At 43.8% G+C, this 23846-nt stretch overlaps 1 protein-coding gene across 1 annotated transcript in view; it reads right to left on the bottom strand.

Moving 5' to 3' along the window:
• The window catches only part of LIG3 (DNA ligase 3), a 44394-nt gene extending 21258 nt beyond the window's left edge, over positions 1-23136 (bottom strand). The window contains exons 1-10 of the mRNA XM_040336776.1: positions 22975-23136; positions 19375-19844; positions 16058-16198; positions 9255-9449; positions 8955-9106; positions 8651-8817; positions 7303-7380; positions 5135-5294; positions 1515-1670; positions 1053-1184 (exon numbers count right to left, since the gene is read on the bottom strand). Coding sequence (XP_040192710.1) covers positions 1053-1184; positions 1515-1670; positions 5135-5294; positions 7303-7380; positions 8651-8817; positions 8955-9106; positions 9255-9449; positions 16058-16198; positions 19375-19831 — 1638 coding nt within the window. The 5' untranslated portion in view covers positions 19832-19844; positions 22975-23136. The remainder of the gene's footprint in view (positions 1-1052; positions 1185-1514; positions 1671-5134; positions 5295-7302; positions 7381-8650; positions 8818-8954; positions 9107-9254; positions 9450-16057; positions 16199-19374; positions 19845-22974) is intronic.
• Between the last annotated feature and the right edge of the window lie 710 nt (positions 23137-23846).

Here is a 23846-nt window from a genome sequence, read left to right as displayed (position 1 = left end):
TCACAGAGTTAATGATATGCTCACTGAAGATATAACCTGTGGAATTAAAATACACTGGATAACTTCCAAAACATCTGAAGCTATTGGAGAATGTCAACGATCTGACAATCTACGGCATACAAAAACCTTTTCTGCTCTGAGCAGAATACAGTACATTAAAAGTTCACCTTTTGGAATAATTTATTTATAAATGCACATGTTTTTGCAGGTTAAGTCGTGCCGCTTTGCTTTCTTTTCTTCTGTAACACCTTTTTATGCATTCTTTATTTATAAAAAACACATATGAAGAAATCAGGTATTATCCTATGAAAAACTTATATTTGAACACAGGGGTTGCCCATCCAAGTAGAATAAAGTTACTGTAACATGCAACTATATCACTAAAGATTTGAGAAATGGCTATTGTACTTTTGCGTTTCTATATAAATGTGTATCGGGATCAATATGCTGAGAAATGTACTTGTAAAGACAAATTTTTGCACTGTGAGGCCCCGTACACACGGTCGTTCCAAAACGATGAGAATGGTCCGACGGACCGTTTTCATCGGTTCACCCCTGAAGTGGCCTGATGGTCTGATGATGCGTACACACCATCGTTCCAAAAAACGATTGTGTCAGAACGCGGTGACGTCAAACACACGACGTGCTGAATAAAATGAAGTTCAATGCTTCCAAGCATGCGTTGACTTGATTCTGACCATGCGCGGGTTTTGAACTGATGCTTTTCTGTATTAACCATCGGTTTGGACTGATCGGGCAGCGGTCCATCGGTTTGGTTTTGAAGCATGTTTTAAAATTTTGGACCTAAGGACAACAGACCGATGGGCTATACACACATGGTCGGTTTGGACCGATGAAACTGAACCTCGGTCCATTCTCATCGGTTTTGTCCGACCAGGTGTACGCGGCCTAGGATGTTCCGTTTTGTTTGCTCATGTTGAGCGTATTTGATAACCGTCATTGTCATGTACCTTTTTTCAATAAAGACATTTTTTTTTTTTTTATAAAACACAATATCTGAAGAAAAAAAAAAAAAAAAAAAAAAAATGTACCTTGTGAACACCCAAGGTTCCAAATGGAAGGGGTTTACCAGTCTTGGTATCAATAAGAAGCACTTCAGAGTCCAGGATTATGCTAGTTCCACCAGGAAATGCTTTGGGTATATAGTCTTTGAAATGAGCAACCTGTATACAGACAGATTTAGTCACAAATAGTAATGCACCACACACACACACACACACACACACAAGCTTCATTATCATAGGACCTGTACTGAATTCATCTTACACGGAAGCAGCTACTACTTAAACTATCAGGTTTTATGCTAGTTCTGGGACAGTCAGCTTTCTAAGAGGTGCTGGCATACTCTGGCACATAGCTGGAGAGATGGATAACTAATTTCCATCTGATAGTGATCACACAAGATTCTTACAGGCATACTCCAAGACTTCCATACCTATATAACAGTTTTCACAGAAAGGCAGAAAAACTAAAAAACACAAAAAAGTACTTGCCTTGTGTGGAAGAACTGGCTTCAGGCTACGGCTAAAATAGCTGAAGTGATCACCATTTTTGTGCACTTGGACTCGTTCTCCATCGTACTTTATCTCTGCATACATTCCATTTGGACATTTCTTCATAGCATACTCCACAGATTTGCAGGCTTCAGCCTATAGAGATGGGAATACAAGCAAAGCAAGCGTTCGAACATAACTAAAACTTTTATTTCTACACAATCATGTTAGGAGTTCCTTTCACAAATCACAATATAAGAAAAAAAACACTCTACTTTAATATAGCGCTAACACTAAAATATAACAACTGCAAGCCATCATGGACTGCAGTAGTTCATGTTTTAAGAATCCCAGGCAGAAGCACAAGAGGGTATAGACATTCCTGTGATATTTTGTGCATTCCATTGGTGGTCACCAAGGATTGCAGTTGACAAGCACTGAATATTATACCAATAAAAGGAGTATAAAATAAAAATGATCTGCAAAATAAATATAAAACATTTTCTATATGCCGAAATGTCTTCTCTCCACCCAAGCCTGTTATAAAAAAAGGCACCAATTTATTTTCCTTGCTACACAGATCTTATATAATGCAACGGTTGAAAAACTATTTTAGCTGACAACTGGGTGCCAGATTAAGGGGATTGTGTAACACATCTATAACAAAAGGAAGCTAGACAATTTGCTTTGAGGAATCTTCTAGGGAAAAATGGTTCCTCCTTTTTAGTGTAAATTGGATAAATGGTTAAAAATGCCTTCTACAAGCCCACATTGTAATACCAATAGAAAAATTAAATGAGATGTAACAAAATGTTACAAAAATTCTAGACATCTTAAAAAGGGCGCTACAAACTAAGATTAGTTTATACCTGTTCCCATCACCCATCAGGGCAGATACTTGAAAAGTTTAATGTCAGCTTAGTCATTGCTCTGCATCACCCTGGCCTTATGGTTAGGGTGGTAGCAGTGGCTCTTAAACAGCATTCGGACCGCCCCATGTACATATACTTCGGCCCAGCTGCGCAAAATCATGTACCTGTACGTGATTTTGTGAATGCGGTCTAGGGAAGCGGAGAGCCACTCCAGCCGTTATTGGACACAGCGGGAGCCAATCAGCAGGTCCAGCAGGCCACCGGGACCTGCTGAGCTTTCAGAGGACAGACAGAACAGCGGTCTGCCTATGTAACCAAGGCAGACCACTGTGAAATCTTGTGTTTCAGCTAAGCTGAAATATGGATCCCTTTTCCTCCAGTGCATCCACTACCCTTTCCCCCCAGTTAGAAAGCATCCCCTTGGAGCACACTTAACCCCCTTTGATCGCCCCTAGTGTTAACCCCTTCTCAGCCAGTGTAATTTATACAGTTTCACTGGTCCCCAAAATGTGTCGCTTAGTGTCAGATGATTTGTCCGCCGCAATGTCGCAGTCCCGCTAAAAATCACTGATCGTCACCATTACTAGTAAAAAAATTAAACATAAAAAAAAGTCCCTAAATCCATTCTATAGTTTGTAGATGCTATAACTTTTGTGCAAACCAATCAATATACACTTATTGGGATTTTTTTTTACCAAAAATATGAAACAGAATAAATATTGGCCTAAACTGATGGCCCCTTTTTTGTTTATAGCACAAAAAATAAGAAACTGCAAAAGGTGATCAAATACCACCAAATAAAAGCTACATTTCTGAAAAAAAAAGGACATCAATTGTATTTGGATACAGCATTGCACAACCACGCAATTGTCGGTTAAAGTAATGCAGTACCGTATCTCAAAAAATGGCATGGTCAGGAAGTGGGTAAAACCTTCCGGAGCTGAAGTGGTTAAACCATTTGTCTACTTGTGAAAAAGTGGTACTACAGCGCTATTAGGCTCCATGCACACTGAAGCTGATAAACTGCAGTTTATTGGCATTTTGGCTTTTTCTTTTAAAGCCCATAAACTGAACTCTATGTTAGCCTATGTGCCCATGCACACCTGAGCGTTTTTTAGTGTTAATGAGCTTTGGAGCTTATTGGCTTTTTTCTGAACGCCCGAAATTTGCGTTCAAAGTGACGTTTTTTGGAAAAAAAAAAAAAAAAAAAAAAGCTAAAAACCGCAGGCGCCAGCATTTAGCGTTTTTTTAATCCATTGGAAAAGAAAAAAGCTACACTGAAAAACGCCGATTAAAGCTATTGCAAAAACGCTAAAAAACTTTGAAAGGCTCCCTGCAAAGCTACTGGTGTTTTTTTTATAGCTTTCATCAGCTTCAGTGTGCATGGAGCCTTATGGTGAATACAAAGGAAAAACAACAAGGATAACCAAATAATTAAAGCTGCATACATAAAAATAGTGTACTAAACTAATAAAAATGGGATGTGATATAATGATGTGCTGAAATCAACCCTATATGCCATACAGTGATATAAAGTGAATAATATGAACCTAAATAGGTATTAAATAAACTGTGACAAGCCAAAACATTACATAAAAAAGTGCCAATGTGATAAAAGCAACAATATGCAAATCATAGTCCATATATCTGAACTGGGTAGGAAGCGATGATAATTTCCTGTGAAATCCTTCCACCCTGCTTCACCCGACCACTTGCATACGACACTTCCATAATCAAAAACGACTATGAAAGAAATAAACGACAAAACAAGACCTCATTGCGCAATATGAAGAGACAAAATAGAGAAAAAAAACATGACAGCGGCACTCGGTTCCTCCCCCTATGCGTTACGTCATGAGGAAACCATGATTAAGTCATGTGACGTAACGCGTAGGGGGAGGATCCGAGTGCCGCCGTATGAGGAAATCGCTATACTGAGCAAGGCTGCACGTCTGTTTTGTTCAGAGGATTCGTGAGTGCAATCATATCACGGTTGTGATTATTTCTCTATTTGGTGCTTTATGTTGCGCAATGAGGTCTTGTTTTGTCCTTTATTTCTTTCATATGAGCCGTCGTTTTTGATTAAGGAAGTGTCTTATGCAAGTGGTCGGGTGAAGCAGGGTGGAAGGATTTCACAGGAGATTATCACTTCCTACCCAGTTCAGATGTATGGACTATGATTTGCATATTGTTGCTTTTATCACATTGGCACTTTTTTTATGTAATGTTTTGGCTTGTCACAGTTTAATACCTATTTAGGTTCATATTATTCACTTTATATCACTGTATAGCATGTAGGGTTGATTTCAGCGCATCATTATATCACATCACATTTGTCTACTTGTGTTTCCGGTCTACTCCAGAACCTGCATTTTTGTAATTTCTCTCCAATGACACTAAGTTTATTGAAAAAAAGAAAAAAAACAGATATAAAATTGAACATTGACATGTCAAGTGGTCTAAATAAAAACGATTATTCATGGCGAACCTTTAGCTTCTTTTTCATTTTGCAGCTTACTATGTATACATAAAAAGGTACAAAATTACTAATTCTTATCAAGTGCTTTCACGGATACCCACGTTAGGCATCAATAGAGTTTTCCCAGAGCAATCTACATTTCCAAAAATTACTTGTTAATCCTGTAAATTTTGCGAACCATCATGCTGGGATTCAAACAATACAACTGTAATCATAAATACAGGTACCCATTTATGGAGTACAGGTATGTACTTGGATAAGGTTCATACCAACATAGGTTGAACAGGCGTCATAAGCGTAGCTTTTACGCTTAGTGTGCGTTTCATGCCTGGTGCCTGCTGCTGGTTTTGTAGCACACGTTCCACCACATCTCCCAAATTGCGAGAAGCTTTAAATGCATCATATGCATTAGGATCAAGAGCATCAAGTCTAAGAAAAAAAAAAAAGGAAAGAGATATTACAGAATTAGATCTTAGAACTATGGGCACAATTTTTTTCATTTTAGATAGAACAAGGAAGGTTTTTAAAACCCGTCAGATTTTTTTTCACCATCTGTGTCCCATTAAGGGAATTCCTCTCACTTCCTGTTTGGCTATGGGACATGAAGTGAGAGGAACTCCCTGCAAATTAAAAGGGAATTCCTTGGGGACCCCAAGATTACTGAACTAGTGTCCCCATTGGAAGATTTCCCCTCTACTTTTCTGGGGACAACCCAAAATTAGAGATTTTTTACCTTCACTTTTAATAATGGTAGACAAGACAGAGGGTGAATCTCCCTGACGGGGGCACAGACAGCAATAAAAACTGTCCGAATCCCAAAACAAAAACGCTTTGCTTTTAGTTATACTGTAACCTAAGAAGCTACCATTCAGCAAAAAATACACGACTCAGGATTAAAAAGGGAATATATATTTGCAACCCTCTTCCCCCTGGTACTGTAATTGTAATACAAAATTGAAATCTGTAATGAAAGAAAAGCTTGCCATGTATGTACACAAGGAGCAGGCCTATACATGGTGGACTTTCATAAGTGTGTATTGAACCAAGCAGGCCACAGACATCTCAGGGGAGTGGGAACAGATACATATGGGGCTTTTTAGAGAGGCCAGAGGAAGGCATTGGGTCCCATTAAGGGGACCTGCAGTAAAATAGCCTTTATCCCTTCACCTGCCCCAACGTCATGGATGGCTCTACCCAATCAACTAATCAAATGTTTACATTTTTACACAATACAAGAGTCAAAGAGCTTAGGTTCAAATAAGATCCAGAAAGAAATAGGGTATACCACAATAGGAGTTTTGGTATCTACTATGAAACATACATATTTAAAAACTGGGGTTTGGTATTTCTGAACATATGATGATAGCAAAGACAGTAAGAACCGTTGTACTTTAACCACTTAAGACCCGGACCTTTAGGCAGCTAAAGGACCCGGCCAGGTTTTGCGATTTGGCACTGCGTCGCTTTAACAGACAATTGCGCGGTCGTGCGACGTGGCTCCCAAACAAAATTGGCGTCCTTTTTTCCCCACAAATAGAGCTTTCTTTTGGTGGTATTTGATCACCTCTGCGGTTTTTATTTTTTGTGCTATAAACAAAAATAGAGCAACAATTTTGAAAAAAAAATGCAATATTTTTTACTTTTTGCTATAATAAATATCCCCCAAAAATAAAAACATTTTTTTTCCCTCAGTTTAGGCCGATACGTATTCTTCTACCTATTCTTGTTAAAAAAAACAAAAAACAAAAAAAAAACAAATCGCAATAAGCGTTTATTGGTTGGTTTGCGCAAAATTTATAGCGTTTACAAAATAGGGGATAGTTTTATTGCATTTTTATTAATTTTTTTTACTACTAATGGCGGCGATCAGCGATTTTTTCGTGACTGCGACATTATGGCGGACACTTCGGACAATTTTGACACATTTTTGGGACCATTGTCATTTTCACAGCAGAAAATGCATTAAAAATGCATTGTTTACTGTGAAAATGACAATTGCAGTTTGGGAGTTAACCACAAGGGGGCGCTGAAGAAGTTATGTATGACCCAATATGTGTTTCTAACTGTAGGGGGGTGTGGCTGTAGGTGTGACGTCACACGATCGATGACGCCCCCACAGTGACGAACGGGGAAACTGTGTTTACACACAGCTCTCCCCATTCTTCAGCTCCAGGGACCGATCGCGGGACTCCAGCAGCGACCGGGTCCGCGGGTCCTGGAGCTTCGGACCGGGTCACTTGCCCACGACTGGGCACTAGCACAGGACATATCTGTACGTGCATGTGCCCAGCCATGCCATTCTGCCGATGTAAATGTACAGGAGGCGGTCCTTAAGTGGTTAAAAAAAACATGTAAAACGTACACTACTTGTACAAGAACACACCTCAGATTGTGCAACACACACCATATACATATATAAATCACAAACAACACTTACACATGTTTGGCTCCTGAATTCATTTTCAAATCGTGCTTGATCAGCCGAATGATGCACTTCAGATCATTACTAGTACATCTGCAAATAAAATAAATGGATTGTACATATGTAAAGAATTTTGGAATGTTTCTTGGCATTTGTGCCCATTTAGTCACTTGCTCAGAATGCTGTTCTATCAGCAAAGCATAGCACTCCACTTATAAAAGCAATGATATTTTCACTTGCCTCACACAAATTTTGCAAACCCTCCCAAAATTGTAAAACTCTTTATAGCAGTTTCCCTTTTTCTTCACACCATTTCAACCGCAAAACAACATTTCCTGATAGCCGCCTTTAATATAAAAAAGGTGCAAAGGAATGAGGTTTTTCATTTAATCAATGTGAGAAACTTTAGTGAGGTAGAACTATATATTTTCCTGAATTCTCATACCTACCCTCCACCCAAAAATTAAAGACAGACTGACAAAAAAAAAAAGTTGTGAACAGTGCGCTATCCAGCAGAGTGGCCAGCGATATCTGCTCATCTTTTAAAATAGGCACTTTGATCTCAAAATGCAACAAAATAGGGCCACTGTATGGCTTGTTAACCAATGCCAATATTAAAGTGGATGTACATAAACCCAGTGAAATGACAAGCCCCAGGTGATAAAGAAATAAACCAAATCCTCCTACATAAGTACTACCTGTTTATCGGTAGCCCTCTTTACAGCATTCTAAAACACACAGCTCAAAGAATACTTCTCAGCTCAAGCAGGCAGGTGATGGGAATCTGATGTCACACAATGCACAGCACAGAGATAGGAGGGAAAGGCCTCACCCCCTCTACACAGTCTCATAAGAAAACAAACAGCGGAGGCTGTATTGCCTTCTGTGTGCCATTATAACCTGTTAGAAGTGACTAATGCAGATAGAGAGAGGTCTTGGTGCTTGGATGGAGGCTAGTACACACTATAGAGGGATAGGCTTCATTTTTCATTTCAGAGGTTTACAACCACGTTTAAAAAAAAAAGACTCAAAAAATGAAGGTGGTTCGGATGAACATCATAATCCCCACTCATCCAAACACAATTCTCTACTGTTTGCAAAAAGAATGAAAGACATTTTCTCAAAGTAAGCAACCGCTATACTGTACAAGGTGACTGAAAGCAAACGTTTTATGGGATGCTGCAGTTAGCGTTCATTTTTAGAGTCCACATATAATTGTTGGCACCCTTTACAGATCAATCCTATGTCTATGATCACCAACAAAGGGCAAAAATAAAATCTAGTTAAGCGCACACAAAAGAAACAGATATGATATATTCATAAAAAGGTTTGAATGTGTCAGCTCAGCACTTGACAATATTACCTGCATGCAATGTCCTCCAGTACTTTCTGCTGGTCTTCTTCTTTGGTCATTTTAGAAAGTTGGTTCAGAAGGTCATCTACTTCTTGAATTGTCAAGAGACTCTTAGAAGCTGGTGGAAAGGTTTTACTTTCTTCAAAGAAAATCCGAACAGTCTCCGACACATCTCCCTAGTTACAAATAAATGGTTGCTTTAGGCACAATGATCAAAGCTTTAAATGTTTGTGCTGAAAACTAAACCGAACAAAAACAAAACCCTTCATTATGAAGACTGAGTAATTTCCTTTAGCATATTTTCTTGCCTTACCTGCTCAAGGTCTCGAACCATTTCCTCTAGGTTGCAGTTAAATATACGACTAAAGAGCTTGACAATTTGTTTATCGTTGAGGTTGTACACACTCTTGATAACACCTGGTAGCAGCAGTTTTATCGTCAAGAATGTATCTCCATGGAAACCATCTGTACAAAGTGAAGCATTCACAATACTATTTTACAATCACGTTCTACAATTCTAATGTACATTTGAAAATGATGCAAAATAAATACTACAAGACTTGCAGTAAATGGTTAATCATATCATACAGTGAACTGAAGTATCACAAAGTACCTCCACTGGTTCCCTTTGTTAGGAAATCCTGAATGATCTGGGTCTTGGAATTATAGCTTGGCTGCTCTGCAACCATGGCACACACTTTGCGGAATTCACGCAGTAGGCAGTCCTTGTGTTTTGGATCACATTTTTCTACAGAGAGACTTGACCCACTACTGGAACTGGGTGCAGATGATGAGGGTTCAGGCTTTGCTGTTATGATTAGAAAGAGGTTACCATAGATTCACACACACAGGAGCATTACATACAGTTTTAGCAAAACATAGCAGTCATGTTTCGTTTAATCAACAGTACTTCACGGCTGAAGACAATCACAGTGCATGGCAACACAAAGAACCACCACCACTTAAGACCCCATTCACATCTAGGCGTTTTTACGCCTGTAGCGCTACGCCTCTGCCGCCAGAGGGCTGGAAATACATGTCCCTCTATGGAGATGGTTCACATCTCCACGCCGAACGCCGGACGCCTGTCGCCTGCGGCGTGAAAAAAGGTCCCGGACCTTTTTTTCAGGCGTCTTCGAGCGTTCGGCTAGGAGATGGCAATCATCTCCATAGAGGGGGTCATCTTGGGACACATCTAGGCGGACAATACCCGCGTTTTGTCGCCGCAAATCGCGGTACAAAACGCCGCTATTTTTACCGCGATTTGCGGCGACAAAACGCCGCGATTTCGTCCGTCTAGATGTGAATGCAGCCTAAATAATAAGAAGTGCATACTGCTGAATCCCAACAGGAGGACTAGAAAGTACCGTAATTCAACAGATAACCAGTAAGAGGGAGGGGCAGTACAACACAAGCACATTAAACAACTTTTTTTCAGTTTTCAGATCTGCGGCCTAATAAAAGAGAACCTGATTAAACCTTTAACAATTGCTCTCTTTTTAATCACTCTTTTACAAATAACAGTTTTTGTGCAAGAATATTTTTTTTTTACGTAATTTTGATATATTTTTGCAACTTTGCTCTTCCAAGTTTGTTATTGTCCAAAAAAATTGAGATTTTAAGACTATCCACTACAACAGTGGTCATCAACTCTGTCCTCAGGTCCCACTAACAGGCCAGGGGGGGGAGATACAGACAAAAATACTGCAATCACTGAGCAGCAAATGATATCACCTGTGATGTATTTCAGTTATCTTGCAAACCTGGCCTGTTAGTGGGCCCTGAGGACAGGGTTGATGACCACTGCTGTAGTGGATAGTCTTGAAATGTAATTTTTTTTTTGCCAATTACAAACTTGGAAGAGCAAGGTTGCAAAAAAAAAAAAAAAAAAGAAGAAACCGAATTTTTATAAAATTATTTCTCTTTCGTTCATAGACGGACACAGCCTTCATTGACCTTAGGGTTATGCTTCTTCCTACCAGGAGATTTAGGCAGAATTCTACAGCACTTAAGGTGTTAAAAACTTTCCTTCATGCCGCTCCTCCCAGGGGGCGTGGCTCCCCCAGGCATAACCCACACCCTGCTTTAGCAGCCTCAGTTTGTTTTCTGCCTAACGACAGGAGGTCAGGCTCTCTCTGGAGTTCCTGTACTCTGGAGTTTTTTTCTTGCGATTTTTTTTTTTCTCGCTTTTATTATTTTGTTCCTGCATTTTTGAATCCTGCGATTCTTCTATCAACAGCCGACTGGGTGACAGGCTGGGTCCTCGACCCTTGTAGTCCCCCCATGTTCGGCCTTCGAGCGTGTGCCGGCCCTCAGCTCAGCTTTGGGATGTCCACGACAGGCCCTGTTGCTCCAGGGGCGGCCGGGGAACTTCGGTTCTAGGGCACACATATGACCGGTCTCTATGGCTGTGTCACAGCGTGTCTGGCCGACAGCCATGCCGTTTACGGACGTTTGTTCTGTCTGGGATACCTCCAGCCAGGTAGTCGCAGGACGGGTAAGTAGTGGCCCCTTACTCAGGTAAGTGGTCTGGCTGGTGTTTTCCCTGGGGAGGTCGACTGAGGGTCCGCCCTGCTTTCCTCTCTCCCCTTCCTCTCCCTCCTTCCCCTGACTGGGTAGTGGCTGTGAAGGGGGGCCTCCTGGGTTTTATTTATTACCACCGGAGCCCGTGTGTTGTTGGGGGACTGTGTTGTTACTCTGGGGGGTGCTGCTGTGTTCTATGTGTTGTTTTTTACCTCAGATGGTGGCCATCTTGGAAATCTCCTTGGTAATGCTGTGATTCTTCCCTGAGGTAACAAAGCACAGCCAGTGCTGCTGTGTTCTATGAGGTAATTTTTACCTCAGACAGTGGCCATCTTGGAGATCTCCTTGGTAACGCTGACAGACACAGCACAGCCTCTTGTACAGTTTTAGTGCTATAACAGTTTTTAGTGCTGTGAAACGCTGTGAATCTTCTTTGAGGCACAAATCACAGCCAGCACATCAGAGCACACCTCAGGTTTTCAGCTCCCTCTGCAGCTGGGTGGGGTGGTGAATACCAGGGGCCCCCATGCTCTGCAATAGCAGCAAGGAGGTGACCAGTGGGGTTTTTTGTCCTGCCTTGCAGGGTGGGTGACTCAGAGCTGACACTATGGAACCTGAGCCAGGTCTCCCTCTCAAGCTATGCCTGAGTTAACCCTTAATGCCCCCTCCCCTGCCACATCTGTTATGTTGGCTGTCCTGGGTTTCTTGCCAGGTTTGAAGCAGCTAGTGCCCGGATGGGGGGTAAAAAAGCGCCCCCTCCCCGAGCCTGCTTCTGGGGATGACACAGAATCGCTGTTTTTTTCTGGTTCTGTTATGTCAGAGGCTGCGGGTTTTAACCCTTATGGATAGTGAGGATGACTCTGCTGCAGTCAGTTGCAGAATTTGTTGGAGCTCTTGTTTCTGCGGTGCGTGAGACTCTAAAAATTGAGGATGTGGCGGAGACATTTCCGTGTCAGTACCAGCAGACTACCACGCACCGCTGAAGTGTTTCCTTGTGTTCCTTATTTGGACAATATGTTATACAAGGAATGGGATGCACCGCAAAAAGTTTGTCAAAAAACTTTGCAACCTGTTACCCCCTTGAGGGGGGCTTTAAAAAAAAAAAAAAAAAAGTAGGTCTCTCCTCCGCCAGTGGAGCCCCCCTGTGTCCAGACTGCGCATGGCCACCACGTTGCCTGTGGAAGGGGCTCCTGCATTTCAGGATCCCGCTGATAGGAGAGTGGAGGCCGTGGCCCGCTCCCTGTTCACGGTGGTGGGTTCGGCGGTGAGGCCGGCTCTGGCCGGGGCCCTGGTCAGGCCCCGACTTAAAGGCGAAGCTCCTGCTGCAGGAGCTGGAAGAAGGTCCTCTAAGGTGGCCTTGGTGATGGCCGTTAAGGGTGAACGGTCCTTTTGGGTCTTCCCTGACTGGCATCATTGAGGATGCCACGGGTGGTAAGCGCATGCCGTTCCCACAGTCTGGGAAGGGCTAGGGACCTCGCCCTGTACAAGGACCCTCCTTGCCTACCTCTGAGCGTTTTTTCGCTCGCCCTGTGCGGTGGGGGTAGGTCTACATGGTGCTTAAATCCCCGCTGCGGGGTTGCAGCGCACCTGATACCGCATGCCTAACAAGTCTGCGGACATACCTGCATGTCTGCTCCCGCCCGTGTCTCGGGTGGGAGACTGGCTTCGCATTGCGAAGTGTTTTCCTTGGGGTACAATATTGAGTTTCTCTCTTGTCTGCCAAACAGGTTTTTTCCCTCCGGTTTCTGGCCTCCTCCGGTTCGCCGGTGGACTCCGTCAGGGGCTGTCCAGGATCTTCTGGTCAGGGGAGTGATTGTGCCAGTTCCCTCGTTGGAACGGTCTCTGGGTTTTACTCCATTCTGTTTGTGTCCCCACGGAGGATGGGGCCCGGTCGATCCTGGGCCTCAAGTCCCTCGTTTTGTTTTGTCAAGGTGGTGTCGATTCGCTTGGTAATAGCGGCACTTCATCAGGGGGATTTTCTGGCATCCTTGGATGTCATGAACGTGTACCTGCATATCCTCAAACCACCGGAGATTCTGTGCTTTGCGGTCGGGGGGGGCCATTTTCAATGGTGTCCTTCCCATTCAGCGGGTTTTCGCCAAGGTGCTCGTCCCGATACTGGCCTGGCTGTGACAGCGGTGGTTTATTATCATGTGATGTCTGGACGACATTCTCCTACGAGCTTCTTCGAGCTCTGCATTGGTGGAGCCGTGTCTATCACGTATCAGGCTCTCTGAGTGTTCGGCTGGTTTCTGGATTGTCCTGAAATCGGGGTTGATTCCGTCTCAGGGACTGGAATACCTGGGACTAGTCCTGGATTCCGCCGGGGCGGGAGTGTTTTTCTCCTAGCGGAAAAACTTCAGACTCTGATATTTGCTGTGCAGTAGTTGCAGACCCAGAAGCGGTCATCTCTGCGATTCTGCAGGAAGGTTCTGGGTCAGTTGGTAGCCTCTTTCGAGGCGGCTCCGTATGCCCAATTCCACGCCAGGGTACTACGGAGGGAACTGCTGTCACGATGGGACTAGCTTCCGTCATCTCTGGATTACCAGATTCAGTTGAGTCATCTGATCATGTCACCCCTGGTGTGGTGGCTGGCATTTCCGGTGCTTCGGGCCGGAAAGTCATTTTTCTGCAGGCCACTGGACAGTGGTCACGACGGATGCCAGCCTCTCCGGTTGGGGAGGGGCGCTTGGGGCACCCAGTCAGCCCAGGGGCACTGGACTCAGGTGGAGTCCTGCCTACTAATCAACGTTCTGGAGCTCCGAGCAATCAAGCTTTGCCTTGACAGGTGGTCCCTGGATCTACAGGGCCGACCGGTCAGGATCCTGTCCGATAACACCTCTGTCCGTGGCGTAGGTTGATCATCAGGGAGGCACACGGAGTTCTGTTGCAGCGAGACGGGGGGTCGCGCGCATCCTTTCGGTGGGCCGAAGGGTCCGTTCCGGCTCTATCGGCTGGGTACATTCCGGGAATACGGAATTGGCTAGCCGACTACCTAAGTCGCACTGCACTGGGCCAAGGAGAGTGGTCTCTCCACCCGCAGGTGTTTCGGGGTCTGTGCCGAAAGTGGGGCACTCCGGACGTGGACCTTCTAGCGTCCCGTCTCTATCGGTAGGTGCCACGGTTCGTGGCCAGGTTTAAGGACCCGTGGGCGGACGCGTCAGGCGCGTTGGTGGCTCCTTGGGGTCGCTGTCGCCTACTTTACACCTTCCCTCCTCGGAAGTCGGACTCGCTGTTCCTGTCTGTGTCCGGTCCCAGTAAGGGCCTGGCAGTCTCGTCGGCCACCATTTCCAGGTGGATCCGACAGGTTGTGCTTCAGGCCTATGCCCTGAAGGGCGGGCGCCCCCCTTTCGGGTCATGGCGCATTCGACCAGGGCGATCGGGGCCTCTTGGGCTTTCCGACACCAAGCCTCTGTGTTACAGGTGTGTAAGGCTGCGACCTGGTCGTCGGTCCACGCTTTTTCAAAGTTTTATATGGTGGATGTGAGTGCATCTTCTGATGCCTCCTTCGGCCGCAGGGTGTTACAGGCGGCAGTTTACGGTTGGAGTTCCTCCGTTGAGTAACTCCGTTTTTTTGTTTGGGGTGTAACCTGTTTTTGCTGTGTTATTTTTCCCACCCCTCAAATTTTTTGACACTGCTTGGGGACGTCCCTAAGGTCAATGAAGGCTGTGTCCGTCTATGAACGAAAGAGAAAAAAGGATTTTTGTACTCACCGTAAAATCCATTTCTCTGAGTTCATAGACAGACACAGCACCCACCCCTCCTTTGTTTGTACTGCTTGTTACGAACTGAGGCTGCTAAAGCAGGGTGTGGGTTATGCCTGGGGGAGCCACGCCCCCTGGGAGGAGCGGCATGAAGGAAAGTTTTTAACACCTTAAGTGCTGTAGAATTCTGCCTAAATCTCCTGGTAGGAAGAAGCATAACCCTAAGGTCAATGAAGGCTGTGTCCGTCTATGAACTCAGAGAAATGGATTTTACAGTGAGTACAAAAATCCTTTTTTTACAGAAAAAAATATCTAAAAGATAGTTTTCTATTTAAGATACATTAAAGGGGAAAAAAAAAAAAAAAAAAAAAAAAAACACACCTGGCAATGACAATCACCCCAACCCCCCCCCCCGTTTTAAATACCAGAGCATGTTCACCTGCTGCGCTCGCCCCCGACGTCCTCTTCTCCACTCAGTCTGGCCGTTGATTGGCTAGATTGAATGGATTGATAGCAGCGACAACTGTTCCAAAAACAACGGTCATATGTAGGATTTTCCCTTGCTATTGGGCATTTACTTTTCATTTCTGGCTGTATCGCTGGGACAGTAAGTGAAAGAAAATATTCCCAGGTGGAAACAGACAGAAATGAAAACCAAAAAACGTCCACTAATGTGTCCATTAATCAGTGTTTTAAATGAATAGGTTGATAAGAAATAAATCTTCAGTAAATCAATAAATCCGCAGGCCTGTCAGTGTATCTGTGTGCCACTACATTGTATGCAATTTGACAGAAAGACTTGATGAGTTACAATATCACTCTACAGTGCCGTGGTAGTTTATTGAAAACTACAAGCTGATAACTGCAAAAGACTGTTGGAAATGTAGTTTTCCATTCACAGAGGAATGTATATGATCCCAGCTAGCTGTCATGCCGAGTATCAAGGTGGAACGGGGGCCAGTAAAATGTTACAAAATGGTGAACTTATCCTTTAAATTATCTCTTTGTACAAATAAGGTCAAACAAGCGCTCAAAGAGGTCTCCTGTTGGGGCTGAAACCCTTGTTGGCCCGTAGCATATGGATGGCAGATCTGGCTGTCCATACACTATATAACATTTTAAATAGTACATTACATTTTTATTGCTTGGATTTAAAGTGTAAAACACTTTGAAGTCAGAAACACATACCTGAAAACCCAGAAAACTTTAAAGGTGAAGGACTTGGTGCAGGCATTTTTGATGGAGTTGCACTTGGTGTTGGGGGTTGATTGGCCTTTGAAGGAGTCTTTTTTCGAGGTGTTGGTGCAGCTCCAGCTTTAGTAGCAAGTTCTGGGAAAGTATCCAAATAAAATTACATTAAAAAAAAAAAAAAAAAAAAAAGAAGAAGAAGAAGCACAAAAAGCAACAAAGTGTATTTAATAGGTTAAGGCCTGATATACAATAAACTGCTGCATATGAATGAGACGCTCATTACCATTAACAGAAAAAAGACGGATAACTAATATGCATATGACAGCTAAAAAATTATCAGGAGCGTAGCGTCTCGTAGCTTGTCATTTCTAAGATTGATTCGCATTACTTGTACAAGAGGTCAGGTCTATCAAATTCTAAATCCCAGACGCTGCCAAGACCTAAGCTTTTTCCCTTATGTCCACAGTACTGGAAAGACAAGTTCCTGGAAAGTTAAAACTCAAAGTATTCCTGGTTGCTTTTTCCAGAAAAACAGAAGTTATAATCTGACTGGTGGGCGCAGATTCAGTGTTCAAAAATGTAACTCTGACCTTTGGTGAAGTAGTCCTAAAGTTAACTTTAAATTAAAAGTACAGTCAAAGCTTGTGTAGCTGTACTTCTCCCGTAGATTACAGGTGTGCCGCTCATTCTGCACTCCCTGTGACCCATTTTCAGCAGACAACGTTCTAAGGCCCGCTGCCGGCTGATGTCAAAGAGCCAGTCCGGGCTTGGAAAAAATTACGAACATGTAGTCAGGATCTGTCCACATGCCTTAACCAGCATTTGGCTCACCCACTGAATGAGCCGCTGAGAGCCTGAGCTGGCCGTGAGTGAGAGGGCAGAGCAGACAGCGGTGACTGACAGTCACCAGCTCTCTCTCAGCAAGCCCCAAGAGATCAGCGGATTCTGGGCAAAAAAAAACAAACACTTCTTTTAACCACTTGCCGACTTCCCGCCGATTGACGGCAGCAGAATGGCACTCCTGCACAAATCGTCGCTTTAGGGAGTATAAATGGTGGGGGGCTGACAGAGCGAGGACAGGGATTTTTGTGTGTAAAATCCATGTTCTGTCAGGGGAGGAGAAAATACTGTGTTTTCCTAGTATATAGGAACAATGATCGGTCTCCTCCTCTAGTCAGTCCCATCCCCCCCACAGGTAGAACACACAGTGAGGGAACACATTTAACATCTTGATCACCACCTAGTGTTAACCCCTTCCCGTGACATTTATACAGTAATCAGTGCATTTTTATAGCATTGATCACTGTATAAAATGTCAATGGTCCTATAAATATGTCAAAAGTGTCCGCCGAAATGTTGCAGTCCTGATGGGAAAAAAAAAGGCATAAAACTATAGCGTCTACAAAATAGGGGATAACTTTTGTACAAACCAATCAATATACACTTAATGCATTTTTTGTTTACCAGAAATATGCAGAAGATTATATATCGGCCTAACTGATGAAGAAATTATTTTTTTTAACCACTTGCTTACTGGGCACATGTACCCCCCTCCTGCCCAGGCGAAATTTCAGCTTCCGGCACTGCGTCGCTTTAACTGACAATTGCGCAGTCATGCGACATGGCTCCCAAACAAAATTGACGTCCCCACAAACAAAGCTTTCTTTTGGTGGTATTTGATCAAAATAATAATAATAATAATAAATTTGCTATAATAAATATCCCAATTTAAAAAAAACAAACAACACTTTTTTTCTCCGTTTAGGCCGATATGTATTCTTCTACATATTTTTTTCCCTTTATCAAAACCGCAATAAGCGAAGTTATAGCGCCTACAAAATAGGGGACAGAATTATTATTATTTTTTTACTAGTAATGGAGGCGACCTTCGATTTTTATTGGGACTGCGACATTATGGTGGGCACATCGGACACTTGACACATTTTTGGCACCATTCACATTTATACAGTGATCAGTGCTATAAATATGCACTAATTACTGTATAAATGTGACTGGCAGGGAAGGGGTTAAATGTGTACCCTGCATAGTGTTTCTGTGGGGGAAGGGGACTGACTGGGGGAGGTGACTGATCTGTGTCCCTATGTACAAGGGACACAGCATCGGTCTCCTCTCTCCCTGACAGGACGTGGATCTGTGTTTACACACAGAGATCCACGTCCTTGTCTGTGTAACCACCGATCGCGCGCCCCCCAGTGGCTGGAGGCCGTATATAGACGGCCTCCCGACAATTAGCATCCACATTGCGGCCGTAGAAAGTCGCCAGGCCGGCAGCAAGTGGTTAAATTTGGGATATCATAGCAAATAATGTGTTTACAAAATTGTCACTTTTGTTTATAGCGCAAAAAAATAAAAACCACAGAGGTGATCAAATACCACCAAAAGAAAGCTCTATTTGTCGGGGGGAAATAGGACATACATTTTATTTAGGTACAACAGCGCACGACAATTGTCAGTTTAAGCGACGCAATGCCGTATCGCAAAAAATGGCCTGGTCAGAAAGGGGATAAATCCTTCCGGGGCTGAAGTGGTTAAAATAAACCTTTACTAAAAGAAAACATGGCCGATACCATTGTGACTTCCTTCTAAGGCTTCATTTCCATGGACGTTTTTACAGCCACTTTTCTGAGCGTTTTTTGCAGCTTAAAAACAGCTCTCTCCATGTTAGTCTATGGCCTCATGCCCACCATGACGTTTTTGAGCTGTAGATGGCCGAGCCGTTTTTAAGCTGCAAAAAAAAACCAGGACCAGTGCGTTCTGAAGCTCCAGCGTTAGAGCTGTAAAAACGCCAGACGTTAAAAAACGCGCAAAAACGCTACCGCAGCGTTTTTGAGCTCCAGCTCAAATTTTTTAAAAACAAACAACATGGACAGGCGTTTTTAAGCTGTAAAAAAGGCTAAAGAAAGTGGCTGTAAAAACGTCCATGGAAATGAAGCCTAAAAGTTAGGTGGCTGGCTGTAATGTTGAGCTAGTGCAGTGTTTCTCAATTCCAGTCCTCAGGCCCCCCCAACAGGTCAGGTTTTCAGGATTTCCATTATTTTGCACAAGTGATTTGATCAGTTTCACTGCCTTAGTAATCACCACAGCCTTTTCATCTGAGGGAAATCCTGAAAACCTGACCTGTTGGGGGGGCCTGAGGACTGGAATTGAGAAACACTGAGCTAGTGGCTTCAGTACTTTCAGCAACTGATCTGTAATTAGTATACATATAAATCTGATCTGGGTTGATCACTACTGGACAATCCGGAAACTAGCATTTTCAGAATGATTACCTATGTGTCTTAAGGAACCCTTACCGTTCACATGCTGAGTGATCAGTTCTCTTTCAGGATCCTGTAGCTCTTGCCAGCCTTCAAGCTCTGTGAGGTCATCAATCTTTTTTGTGGTTGCCCGTGCACGCTCCAACTTCTCAAACATGCACTTGATATGATACCACTCCTTCATATCTCCTGCTGATTCACTAAAAGGATTTGGAACTATTTTTCCAATTCGTACCATGCCTTTTGCTATCTTTTCTTTGCATTTCTTGCAGCCTGCAGTCCCACGCTTGGCATATTCTACACAATATCGCTGCTCTGCCATGTTGTGGCAGCCACTGATTCTTAAAGCAAAGTCTAGCTGTAAGGTGTGGAGACGAGGTAATCTTGAGCAGTAATGAAGGAAGGGAGTAGTAGTGTTTGAAATGCTCCTTGACGACAGAAGTGAAAATGTCCTTGCCGTTTGAAGAACTAAAAGTTTAAATAATCCTTTCATAAAAATGCTTTCTCTGGAAAAAAAAAAAATTTAAGTTAGAGTGTGTGTGTGTCTCGCACATAATTTTGATGTTTGCAACTTACACATTTCACTAACAAATCAAGAAGAAAAATCAACATATGGTGACAAAAATCAGTTTATGCCATTTTCATTTTACACCACTTATAGAACAGAGTCTGGCAGATAGGCATTAAGATGTTACTAAACCCAGGACCCTGCATTCACTATATCTGGTCTCCCACAGTACACAGATCATGCAAAGGCAAATATAAATGGCTAAATACATTTTCTTATCAGCAGTATTGTGGCTTCTATCAGTGTGCAGCCAAGCACTGGTTAAAGCTTGTAGCATGAGTTTTCTGACTGTCATATGAGACTGCACGACCCCTGACCCTCTGTCTGGATAGTGCAGATACTGAGCATGTGCAGAGTGCCCCAAGGCTCTGCTTTATCAGCAGATGGATTGGGGACAATGGAAGTAGGGGAGGATCAGAAAAGACAGGATTAAATAGCCCCTTTTTTTTTTTTTTTTTACACAATGCAGACAGCGAGTATAACAAGCATGCTTTACTGCATATTAGGGTTGCACTGATGGCACTTTAAGACCGAGTACAAGTAATGAAACTCTTCCCCCCCCCCCCTCAAGTACTTGCCGATACCAATTACAGATACTTTTGTTTTTTAATGTCATGCGACAGTGGCACTAAAATGCAGCATTGATGAAGTGGAGGGGGGGGGTGTTGGTGCATTTTTTTTATAATTTTAACTTTTTTTTATTATTATTAAATCAGCTCTGTTGGGGGGGGGGGTGAGATATCTAAACAGATCCCTGACATCTCCCCTTTGAGACATAGAAAAGGGACTGAGGACAAAGATTTCCCCAGTCCCTTTCTCTGCAGCCTCAGCTGCACAGAAAATGAATGGACAGGAGACAAGAGCCTCCTCTCCATTCATAAACTCAGACATCATAAACACAGATTACTCTGCTCAGTTATGAATGGACAGAGTCAGTAATCAGAAAAGGAAGGAGCCGTAAACTACAGATTTACCTGCTCCTTCCTCAACAATGTGTTTTCTTGCAGCTGACCCCTGATGATGTCCTGTGGGGTCAGTCCTCCAGCTGATGTGTCCCTGCTTCCTACAACCTCCTCAACTGCTTGCCGACTAGCTGCTGCAGTTATACGGCGGCAGGTCGGCTCTGCTGGGCGAGAGCACGTAGCTAAACGTCATCTCGCCGAGCAGCCAATAGGGGCGCGCACCCCACTCGCTCCAGACTCCCGCGCGATCGCTGCTGGGCACCTGCGATCACTCGTTACAGAGCGAGAACCGGGAGCTGTGTGTATAAACACACAGCTCCCGGTCCTGTCAGGGGGAGGAAATGCCTGACCGTCTGTTCATACAATGTATGAACAGAAGATCAGTCATTTCCCCAAGTCAGTCCACCCCTCCCTACAGTTAGAACACACCCAGGGAACATACTTAACCCCTTCCGCGCCCCCTAGTAGGGTTGTCCCGATACCACTTTTTTAGGACTGAGTACAAGTACCGATACCTTTTTTCAAGTAGTCGCCGATACCGAATACCGATACTTTTTTTTAAATGTGTCCCCAAATGCAGCCATGTCCCCCCACAGATGCAGCCATGTCCCCCCCATATGTAGCCATGTCTCCCCCCCATATGTAGCCATGTCTCCCCCCCATATGTAGCCATGTCTCCCCCCCATATCCAGCCATGTCTCCCCCCCATATCCAGCCATGTCTCCCCCCCCATATCCAGCCATGTCTCCCCCCCCATATCCAGCCATGTCTCCCCCCCCATATCCAGCCATGTCTCCCTTACCTGCATCCCCGCTGCCGCCGACCGGTTAATACGCGCGGGGAACATTACAGCTTTGAATAGCTGTAATGATTCACGCCACGCTGCGTATAGACACTCCCCCTCGCTCGGGATTGGACAGTTCACCCGAGCAAGGGGGAGTGTCTATACGCGGTGCGAATCATTACAGCTATTCAAAGCTGTAATGTTCCCCGCCCGTATTACCCAGTCGGCGGTAGTGGGGATGCGGCGTAACGGCGGTGTGGGGGTCGAAGTATTCTATTTTGGTATCGGGGGTATTTGCGGGAGTACAAGTACTCCCGCAAATATTCGGAATCGGTCCCGATACTAGTATCGGTATCGGGACAACCCTACCCCCTAGTGTTAACCCCTTCCCTGCCAGTGGAATTTTTATAGTAATCAATGCATTTTTATAGCACTGATCGCTATAAAAATGCCAATGGTCCCAAAAATGTCTCAAAAGTGTCCGAAGTGTCTGCCATAATGTCGCAGTACCGAAAAAAAATAATTGTGGGAAAAAAAAAAGACGCCAATTTTGCGCAAAAAAGTGCTATGGTCTTTGACCAGCAATATGGTCCGCAATATGGTCCGGGGCTTAAGTGGTTAATTATGTGACAGGGATAACTCAGGAGACTCCAGGAGCAGGACACGTCATTCTCACCTAGGTGAGAACAGAGCCAGGCCAGTAAATATAGCAAATATATATATATATATATATATATAAACAAACAAACAAATAGGGAGTGTGTAGGTTTACCTTTTTTTTTTTTTGCTCTGGTCTCCCCCTGGCTCTGTTATCCCTGTCACATAATTAAGAAGGTTGTAGGAAGCAGGGAGACATCAGCTGGAGGACTGACCCCACAGTAGTGTGTGTGTTTTTATTATTAAATTTAGGATTTTTTTTTTTTTAAATTGGAGTGTATATCTGTGTTGTTACTTATTTTGTGTATAGCGAGAGAGATGGAGATATTTTATATACACACACAGATCTTTGTGTTTTAATAATGAATGGTGGTTTATATGGAAAGGTTTGTTTTCGGTGTACTTGGTGATCAGCCACTATTGTGTACACACTGGGATCTAATGATAACCCCCTAGAAGGAAGCCAAACCTGCCCCTGGATACAGAGACGCGATACATACAACCCTGGTATAGAATAGGTGCAGACACCGTATGTGTGCACCTATTACACACCGTATGCTGGCCTCCTCCTATATAAACAATGCAGACACACCGTGCGGTAATACACACAATCATGTCCGTGTAACTCCCCATGCCTGCCCCAGTCTATACCCCTTCTGCCTTACCTTGTGCTGGGACAATGCCACGTGTGTGTCGCTTCCGCTCTGAGGGGACATTCAGGAAAGCCCGGGGATGACTGGGAGGCCTTTTAGGCCTCGGATAGTAATGAACCTCCCCTTTAATTCCAAAGGATGACCAGGGTTTCGGCGTACAGGACAAGCAAACCGGAATTACTGACGTCACCATTAAAGGAGCGGGGGGGGGGTGGATCGGAGGACAGAAATAAACCACGACGTCACCACGTACGGTCTCCTGGTCAGAGCTCCGCTGTTTGGAGTTTCTGTCGAGTTGGGTAATCTGACAGAACACCGCTATGGTGACTGAGGGAATAGGTATTATCGCTAGTCACATTCTGAAAATAAGAATGGTTAGGGCGAATAAACATTTACAAAGGAAACTTGAACGTTTGGGGTCAGATTATTTTCTAGTTTAGTTTATGGGTTTATTTTAACAGCTGTTTTTCAACTATCTTTGTATCCACATAAACATTCTTTACATATAGGCGTGGCTTAATAGGAATTTTGGGCGTGGTTTAAAGGGGCGTGCCTCAAAGGGCATGGTTAGAGTCTGAGATGAACGAGGGATGGAGGGGAGAAACAAAGGGAGAAAGCAAGTAAAAGAATGGAAGAAAGGGATGAAGGGACAGCAGGCCCAGATCCACAATAGAAACATGTGTATTCCATAAAGTTTAACAATCAGCAGATAAAGATACTCCAAACACCTGGGGTTAGCGCTTCAATCATCCCGACACCATGGTTGTTATGGTGTTAGGTTGATTGAAGCGCGTTATTATTACATTGCAATATAAAATGAAATAGTTCAACACACCATAATGTAGAATCAATGGAAGCCCTGAGTGTGTCACCTGCCATGTCGC

The sequence above is a fragment of the Rana temporaria genome, chromosome 2 (genome assembly GCF_905171775.1).
Source record: "Rana temporaria chromosome 2, aRanTem1.1, whole genome shotgun sequence".
In the NCBI taxonomy this organism is placed as follows: Eukaryota; Metazoa; Chordata; class Amphibia; order Anura; family Ranidae; genus Rana; species Rana temporaria.
Note: the sequence above shows the minus strand (reverse complement) of the source record. Positions and strands in the feature narration are given on the sequence as shown.